Source organism: Nematolebias whitei, chromosome 12, assembly GCF_014905685.2.
Source record: "Nematolebias whitei isolate Nwh7 chromosome 12, NemWhi1, whole genome shotgun sequence".
Classification (NCBI taxonomy): domain Eukaryota; kingdom Metazoa; phylum Chordata; class Actinopteri; order Cyprinodontiformes; family Rivulidae; genus Nematolebias; species Nematolebias whitei.
In genome coordinates this window covers 34,959,079-34,968,355 of record NC_056509.1, presented here as the reverse complement: position 1 = coordinate 34,968,355, position 9,277 = coordinate 34,959,079, and the positions used below count along the sequence as shown (strand labels likewise).

The following is a 9,277-nucleotide window of genomic DNA, read 5'->3' as shown; positions in this document are numbered from 1 at the left end:
ATACAGTAGTCCCTTGTTTATCGCAGGGGATCTGTACCCTGAAGACCAGCAATAAGTGAAAAACTGCCAGGTAGGAATAGTAGTACAAAAAGTAGTCTTTTTTTTTTGTATTTATATGAAGGCATTTTAAACCCTTCCCACACTCTTCCAATATTCTAAACAATGTTTTTAAACTCTAAACGCTCTAAAAGAGGACAATGTCATGATTTCATCTATCTGCCTCGGCTGCACTCTGCCACCTGCAAACGCTCTTGGCCACGCCCACTCCACCACTCTCAACAGAGATTAGAGCCGTCATTTCTAACCTGGGCCCGAAGCCCGGCCCTACCCAACTCGAATTCGGGACGGGCCGAGCCATGATAATGTGCTGGATGGGTGGGCCGGATCATGTTGGGCTTTTGATTGCGTCAGATCAGCCGCGATCTAATTATATGGCAACATAGCTTGCCATAAAATCCAATTATATAATAACATTGCCTGTCATACTTTCACCAGCCGCACGCGGCTGTTTCACCATGGGCTGACTGGCCTTGAAAGAGGAAAATAAAGTTCAGTTAAGCTTCAGATGGGACTACTGGTACTGCCAGGAAGCGATCCATCGCCCAAATGGACATTCATTCAGCCGCTTCACTCACCAAACAGGTGAGATCCCAAAGCAGACGTGTCAGAGTGGTTTGTATCTGAATAAATCAGAATGCGGGCAGAACCAGGGTTTTAATGCACTTTGACAGCCATGAAAGGACAAACACCCCCTCAGCTCCGATCTTCTGCCCCTCTTATTCAGCTGTGTCTGCTGACTGTTTCAGGTTCAAACCTGTAATTACTGTTAATTCGTCGGGTCGGGGGGGTTCGGAAATGATAGCTATGGCTGGGGCCGAGTGGATCGGATTTTTTGGCCCGAATGCAACTCTAACGGAGATCAGCTGCAGGAGGAAGCTTATCCTGCAGTGTGGGCTGCACAGAGGTGCAGCAGGTGCTAAATAATTTAAAATAATTCATTTAAAATAAAAATTCCATGCTGATCGTGCAGCTCATCCATCAATCAGCCAGTTGTGTGTCATGTCCAATCTTACTTTGAAAAACCGCGATAGAGCGAGTCCGCGAAAAACAAACCGTGCAGAAACGAGGGACTACTGTAATCACACAAATTTGTTGGTGCTCAAATGTGTCAACACGGACTCTCACCTACTACCAAAAGAAATTCTGGCGGAATATCTGTAAAATTAACCATTATAGATATATATACTAGATAAATTGTCTGTGGCAGTCATCTTTAATCTGGTTGATTTCAAACGATAATTAGTTGTAGATGTACATTCAGTGTTACTTTCTAAGAGTTTTACTGGAATTTGTTGGCTGGTTCATGAGATATTTTGCTAATAGACAGACAAGGTTGACTTTAACAGATGGGGTAGAGGCAGGGCAGCTGACTTGGGACCAAAAAGTCGCAGTTCGACTCCCAGCCATTTCCACATGTCGTGGTGTCTCTGAGCAAGACACCTATATATATATATTGATTTTATACATTGTCTTTTTTTTTCTTCCTTTCTTTTTCTTTTCTTTTCTTTTCTTTTCTTTTCATCTCTTAGTTTCTGTTACTGCTGATTTTATTCTTTGTACGGTGTCCTTGAGTGCCAGAAAGGCGCCTTTGAAATAAAATGTATAAATGTATTACCTAATCCCTAACTGCTCCCGTGGCACTTACGTAGCTGTCCACTGCTCCACCTGCACCCTCCATCTACACCTGGGTGTAACTCAGGTGTGATGGGTTAAATGCAGGAACTAATTTCACCACTGCATGGGAACGTACAATGATGACCATCTCAGATTTCCCTCCCCCTTCCCTAATGGTAACATTTTAAACAAAGATTTAAAGCAAAGTGAACATGTGGGGTTGGCTCTTAGATACTACCACACCAAATTCTAGCACAATATCTATCAAATCCACTGCGTTAGAGACATTTTTGTGTTTGCTAAAGTTGATCAGCTGTGACGGCTGTCTTGCATGACGTTGACCTTAAAAGTTGATCAGTTATAAATGTACATCCAGTGATTACTTTTTGATAGTTTTATTTAAACCCGTTCAATGGTTTATGAGATATTTTGCTAACAGACAAACAGATAATTACATTAGAGCATGCCCTTTGGCAGCAGGTGATAAGTAATCTTGCTATTTGCATTTATATCCTGTTAACTTCTCTCCGTCTTTTTCTTTCTAATTCTTCGGCTCCCTCGCGTCCTGCCATCGGCCCCCAGAGTGGTGTTTGGTAACAGTAACGGTCTGGCAGTGGTGGACTACGTCCAGAAGACCGTCGTACTCAATTTAGGAACTGTCGAGCTTTACGGCTCCAACGACCCCTATCAGAGACAGCCTCGGTCGCCAAGAAAAACACGACAGCCTTCAGGAGGTAAAGAATAACTTATCTTAACTTTCCTGCTGTTCAGCCATAACCATCATTTGTATTATCAAACATGCAGTTTAATTTCATTGTGTTAATGTTACACTTCTATTCAATTCAGTTCAGTTTATTCATATAGCAGAAACATTCATATATAAAAACAACATGTTAACATTATTTATCTGAGGAGCAGACTGCTTTGAATTTAACTTCATCACAGACTCTCATCTTGAGCGAGCATGAAGGCGACAGTGGAAAGGAAAAACTCCCTCATGAGGAAAAAACCTTTAGCAGAACCAGGCTCAGGACAAGTGGCCATCTGCTTCGACTGGCTGGGTTTGAGAGGAACAGATACACAATGGCAGGTCAAGAATCACATGTTGAGATGGAAATAGTATCAAATGAAAACTATTCAATTTTCATATTTCATTTAAGGAAATGAGGTCCATTTGTCCTCCAGTAGTCTAAGCTTAAGGCAGCATAACAAGTCAACCCTAACTATAGGATTTATCAAAAAGGAAGTTCTTAACCCCAGTCTTAAAACTGGACAATGCATCAGCCCTACAGCCAGAAAATTGAAAGTTGTTTCAATAAAAGAGGAGCCTGATAACTGAAAGATCTTCCTCCCATTCTGCTTTTGGAAACTCTAGGAACCACGAGAAAGCCTGCAGTCTGAGAGCCAAGTGCTCTGTTGGGAAAATATTGAACAGTAAGATCTCAAATATAAGATGGAGCTAGGTTGTTGAGAGCTTTGTAGGTTAGAAGTAAGATTTTGAATTAAATTCTGGATTTGACAGAGAGCCAGTGGAGAGAAGCTAAAACTGGAGAAATATGATCTCTCCTACTAACTCCAGTTAAGACTCTGGCAGCAGCATTTTGGAATAACTGATCACTTTTTAAATAAGTATTTGGACACCCAGATAATAAACCATTGCAATAGTCCAGTCTAGACGTGACAAATACATGAAACAGTTTTTCTGCATCATTTTTAGATAAGATGTTTCTCATTTTAGTGATTTACGCAGGTGGAGGAAGGCAGTTCTAATAACGTTGGGGATGAAAGGCATGTCCTGATCAAAAATAACACCAAGATTTTTAACATTAGAGCCGGAGGCCAGATTAATGCCATCCAAGGAGGGAAAAGGACTGAAAAATGTATTCCTAAAATGCTCAGGTCCAAAAACCTAAAACCAAGAACATATACAGTATATAAGCTGAAATAGACTAAAACTCAGCCCTAAGGTGAACTTTTGTTTTCTTTTTAGATGTGCTTTAGTCTAAAAGGCCAAAAAAGGACACAGTGACAAGTACACATCTTTTATCAGTTATTAAATGTCATCTTTTCAGCCTTGACCGTATATAAACACAATGACACTCAACGGAGTTAGATTCTAATTTACATTTTTGCATTCTGCTTCCATCCAACGACAAGTTTAGGTTTTCATTAAACGTGATGACTTATTGGCAGTGAAGTTTTAATCGCAGGTGAGCAGTCCCTGATCTAATCTTTAAACTGATCCAAGTATGAGAATCAATCAAGTCCACCACACGCTGCAGTTGGGAGGATGCTGTTCAGGCATAATTCATGAGACTGATACATGACAAAGCAGTTTAATAACAGGAAGTACTTGCTCTCTGAGCTGTGAATGGCTTTGCTTGATTATCTGTCTCACTATATTGTTATTGTTTAGCTTTTAGTCGTACATACTTTTATTGCAGCCCGTTTGCTTCTCATACAGGATGCTTTAAGTGTGGACACATCGCCATCAGGTGTTAGTCAAGAGCAGTACAGCTGCATGACAGTAATCTAAAGTCACCCATAGGTTTTACTGTTATATTTCTATTATGAGTGTGCAAATGCTGAGAGGTTACTCTTTCATTTAATGACGGCTTATAAACAGTTACACAGGTCACGTGTATCACAGACAGAAAATACACATTCATGTACAGGCTCCCATAAAACACAAGAATACGTGAGCGTAAATACATGAAGGGCAATTAATGTCACCGACTTGTGAGCAGTGGGCTGGCTCGTTTTAGAGCTTGGCAAAAGTGAGCTGTAATCAGCCGCCCTGCTGCCGGGCTGGCTCTCTGCCCTGCAGAAAAATGTCACACAAAGCAAAAGCATGCTGCAATTAAAGGCCGAGCATTCCTTGAAGGAATCACCCATCGCCTTTCGTTTGAAACGAAAAACGTCTTCTGATTAGGAGTTGTTCTACCTTGTAAATGACGTCATGTGCACACTCAGGCAACGTTGCAAGATCTGTTATCACTCTGAGGGTGTGTTGAGGAACACTCTCAGCTACTACCACACTCAGTTTTAGCTTAGTATATAAAAGCATAACTGAGGTATAGCCATTTATGCATTGGCCAACTTGTAGATGTACCAGTATATCCAGTGATTGATCTGCCAGTTTAATTAAAACTTGTACAGTGGTTCGTGTAAGTTCATGTAGATGAACGTGTATTTTTCTGTCTGTGATACACTTGATCTGTTGATCATGTTACTAACATACAGTTTTCTCTAATAGGCGATTGCAAAACTTTACTGCTTAGATTCTGTGTTGTAGCGCTGGACAATAATTTGATATCGATAGATGCTGCAATATACTTTTTTCAAAAACGGTGATATGAGCTTTTAGCACATTTTCGATATGATTACACCGTTTCACTGACACATGTTTTTTTCTGTTCGGGTTGAAGCGGCCGCTTCAGTTTCAACCCGGACAGAAAAAAGGTGCAACACAACTACGTAAGTGCGTGGTGACGTAGATGTTACGCAGAGCTCAAGTCCAGAAGGTGTAATCTCCAACGCGCGTTATGTTTTCACTTCAAAATGAGTGCCCATGACCGTCGGAATGTGACTGAACAAGCTTTCACAAGCCAAGAGAAAGCAGATGACATCACTGATAAGAGAGGAAATACTAATATGGCCGTGTGGAAGTGCCGATAAACTGCAAGTTTCAGTGTGCTGAAAAATGTGACGTAGAGTCGTTCCATATAGCGGTGGGAACACATCTAACTTGTTCCATGTGAAGAGTTTCCTCTCGATAGAATATGCTGAGAGTCACAAGATGAAGAACAATAAAGTTTGAGCCAACGTGTCCCTGAAACACCCCCCCCCCCCCCAGCTGTATCAAAAGAGAAACACATGTAACAAACAGACATTTGCTGCATTGTTAGGTTATATTGTGGTTTAAAGTTCAAACTATTAATATTAACAAAGTTGAGAGTTTTACGTTTACTTGATGTTGATTTCAATTTTTTTAGGGCTAAATAAAAATAAAAGGTGAGCATTAAATTTATTTGTACAGTTTGTCTGAGGCTTTAAAATTGTTTACATCGTTATCGACTGAAATTAAGAAATATATTGCGATAAAAGTTTCGGCCATATCATCCAGCCCTAATGTGTTGGGAATATCTCTATTTACTGCCACACTATATTTTTTTTTCTTTCTCTACAATTACCTCAGTTGTAGACAGTTTTGTGTTGGAGTTTGCTTAGCGGTGGCAGCCATCTTGAATCGAGTTGTGGATGCACATCCATGGACTACTTTCTGAGTTTCTTTAAAAATCATCTAGTGATTCATGAAATATTTAGCTAATAGACAGACAAATGAACACGCACACAGACAAAGACTCACACTCGCAAGTCAAAACATTATCACCACTTGGCCTTTAGTGCCATTACACTAAACGATGAGTCAAGTCAGCACCGATTGAACTTGGTCATTTTCAAACTGTGGTATCCTCGACAGGTTTATGTGATATCAACGAGGGCTCGGCCACATCAGAAGACCGCTGCAAGTCCCCCACTTCAGGTAACATGTTCTTCTGTGACTTACAGAAAACAAAAAAAAAAAATAAGAAAAACATCGAGCTATCCAGACTTGAAGCCTAAACAGTCAACGATAAAAAAACATTTTTTTCCCATCATGCACCGGTGCAAGAAGAACGTGAGGAATGAAAATTATTGTTTCAAAAGAGCACAAACTTTCTTTTCAGACTCGTTTATTGAAATCGTCGCCCATTAAAGCAGAACTATTCTGAAGACTTTCTTTTACCGAACCATTAAATTACCTGACTGTCAATTTCATTCCGCCACCGCCTTTTAGAAATGCACTGTTTGAGTTTAATGCCACGGCTTTTTGAGCGCATTTCCCCGTTTCCAAGCACGTTCCTTTTAATACTTTTCAGAGTTCAACAGACAGTAATACATTTTCTTTAATCGTGCTCAGTATCCTGGAAAATCTGATTATGAACTGTAAACATTTCCAGTTTCTGACACGTTAAGTCCATGTGACAGAGAAGAGGCATGAATAAATGCAGCCGTAAACTAAAACTCTGGTTGATAAACGCATTCATTTGCATTATTCCGTCAAAAGTTGAGGATATTTGAATAATTGTGAACAATATTTTACACTCTAATATATTTGATGTTCTTCTAAGATTATGTGAGATAACTTGATGGATTTTGGGACTTTCTTCAGTTGTGTGTCTGAGTACATTTAACCCTCTATGGCAGAGGTGGGCAACATTTTTTCCAAAGGGCCATATCAAGATGTTTAAAGCGATCAAAGGGCCGCACGGGGAATTGGAACATTTTCTTTATGACAAATAATCTAGAATACACTTCTCAAGCTTCTTGTAGCATAGTTAGCATGCTTTATAAAAACATGTTTCTACTCTCCTTTAGAAATATAAGACATATTCTGTAAACTGGCTCTTGTGACATCATATTATACACATTGTACAACATGTTGTATGTTAGCAGAAATGTGCAAAACAAACGTATGTATTTGTGTTTCTAAGTCTTTATGGTTCAGTCTAGATCTGGAAACAGAATGACTTTTTTTTTAAGTTTTGCGTAAGATGTTTAATTTAAATTTCCTTGTCTTAATGATAAATTGTTCATTTTTTTAAATCAATCTATTTAAAAAAAAAAGTTGTTTTCTTTTGAACTAAGGACATTGGGGGCCTGATGGAGATTGTCTAAAGCCCACTGTTGTTTTTAGGAGCTTGGGGGTCCCTGATAATATACTGATCATAAAATGTACCCCCTAGCCCCCATCACCAGTATATTGGTTTGTTGCCTCAAGGCAACAAGATGCTATAAGAGTACTAAAACACCAAGATTTTGTATTATATAATAATGGAATAAGGAACAAACAGTAAATACATTAGAGGAAGTTTCATTTTAATGGTGTTTTTTTGTTTGTTCGTTTGCGTACACACACACACCCCCACACACACATCATAAGCTGTTCCACTGCTAACTGAACCCTGGTCTTCATCTCTCCCTCAGACCTGGTTCTGGTCGAGCCTAACTGTTCAATCAAGTTTCTTGTTGCACCCATAAAATGTTTTTGTATCCATCTCCTGCGGGTAGTAGTAATACAGCTAAAATATATATTATGGAGCTATGTATTTTTGTTTATCTCCATCCACGTGCATGTTACTGGTCAAGCTAAAGTGGTCAAACTGCACAATGATGCCTTGTGGCAACGAATGAAAAACCACCATTTCTGCATATAAATAAAGTCCAAATGTGTATTTTCTAAATCAAATTTTTTTCTACACATATTCATACACATCACATATATTTTTTGTACAAAGTAATTTAAATTTAAACATGCTAAAAAGTGACATTTATCTCACCTTCTGCTAGCAGGGTGCCCAACCAAGGTGTTTGTGGTGCCAAAGAGGATGTCAAAAGGTCGCACGCTCTCCAAACTCAAATTTTTTTGGTCACAGACTTATTCTAAGACTTTCAGGGTGAGGAGCGTGGGCCCAAATAGTGGTTTGTTGCCTGAGGTCAATGCCATGCCATACACAGAGGGTTAACTCAAGCCTGTTCTTCCAAATGCATTATCATAGTAAGCAGTTTTTGTATGTAAATTCCCAGATGAAAACTTAACAAATACATAAGGCTCAAGGGATTTTTCTGTTTTGCACAAGTGACATGACATGACCCAGATTAATGTGATTATGATAACTTGGCATTAGCGTCTTAAAAAATGGAACTTTTAAAAAGGTCAGATAGAAATTTGATCCCAAAATTTGCTCACTGCTGTTTCCAGGTGTGATTTCAGTCCCAACCCCCACATCTGGTGCCATCAGACGATGTCTGCTCTGCATCATTTATGGGATAGACAGAGATAAGGGGCTTTCCAGCAAAAAACATGTGTCTTAACTAGTCGTTTAGTCCAGGCCGAAGTGTTTCTTTCTCGCTCTTTTATGTGCTGAAGAAAGAGGTGACATGTGTTTAAATGAAATAGCTTGCAAAATCACAAATATGTTCTAGTTTAAGAATATTGCATCTTTAATTACAAATATATTTCAGTTGTATTTGCATATGAAGAATATAAAAGTAAAACTAAACACCGCATGAAGAAAATAAAACTATCAGTGTAGTCTCCACACACATATTTTTATTTTATTTTTTACTTTATTATTACACAATTATTTGTTTCTAGAAGAGTTAGAAACAATGCGTTTGAGTATAGTCACAAACATTCATCTTTTATTTAATTGTACAATATAAATAAAAATATAACCTTCATTAAATTTATATAAATCTGTCTGTTTGAGCAAGTTTTACAAGCAGGTCTTCCCTAGAAAAAAATGATGTCTGAATGGGAGTATTTATTGTATAAAAACTGTTTATACTGTACATTTCTGCATTGAGAGTGCCTTTCCAAATGTGTAAGTTGCTCATGCCAGATGTACTAATGCAACCCCATACCATCAGAGAGGCAGGTTCTTGAACTGTGCACTGATAACATTCCATCACATTTAAAATTACAGTAGTCCCTCGTTTATTACAGGGATCCGTACCCTGAAGACCCGCGATAAGTGAAAAACCGCGAAGTAGGAAT

General features: G+C 38.9%; 1 protein-coding gene across 1 annotated transcript in view; it reads left to right on the top strand.

Annotated features, from left to right (window-relative positions):
• stxbp5a (syntaxin binding protein 5a (tomosyn)) overlaps positions 1–9,277 on the top strand; it is a 139,411-nt gene that overhangs the window by 119,354 nt on the left and 10,780 nt on the right. The window contains exons 18-19 of the mRNA XM_037685868.1: positions 2,257–2,408; positions 6,158–6,220. Of these exons, the coding sequence (XP_037541796.1) occupies positions 2,257–2,408; positions 6,158–6,220 (215 nt within the window). The remainder of the gene's footprint in view (positions 1–2,256; positions 2,409–6,157; positions 6,221–9,277) is intronic.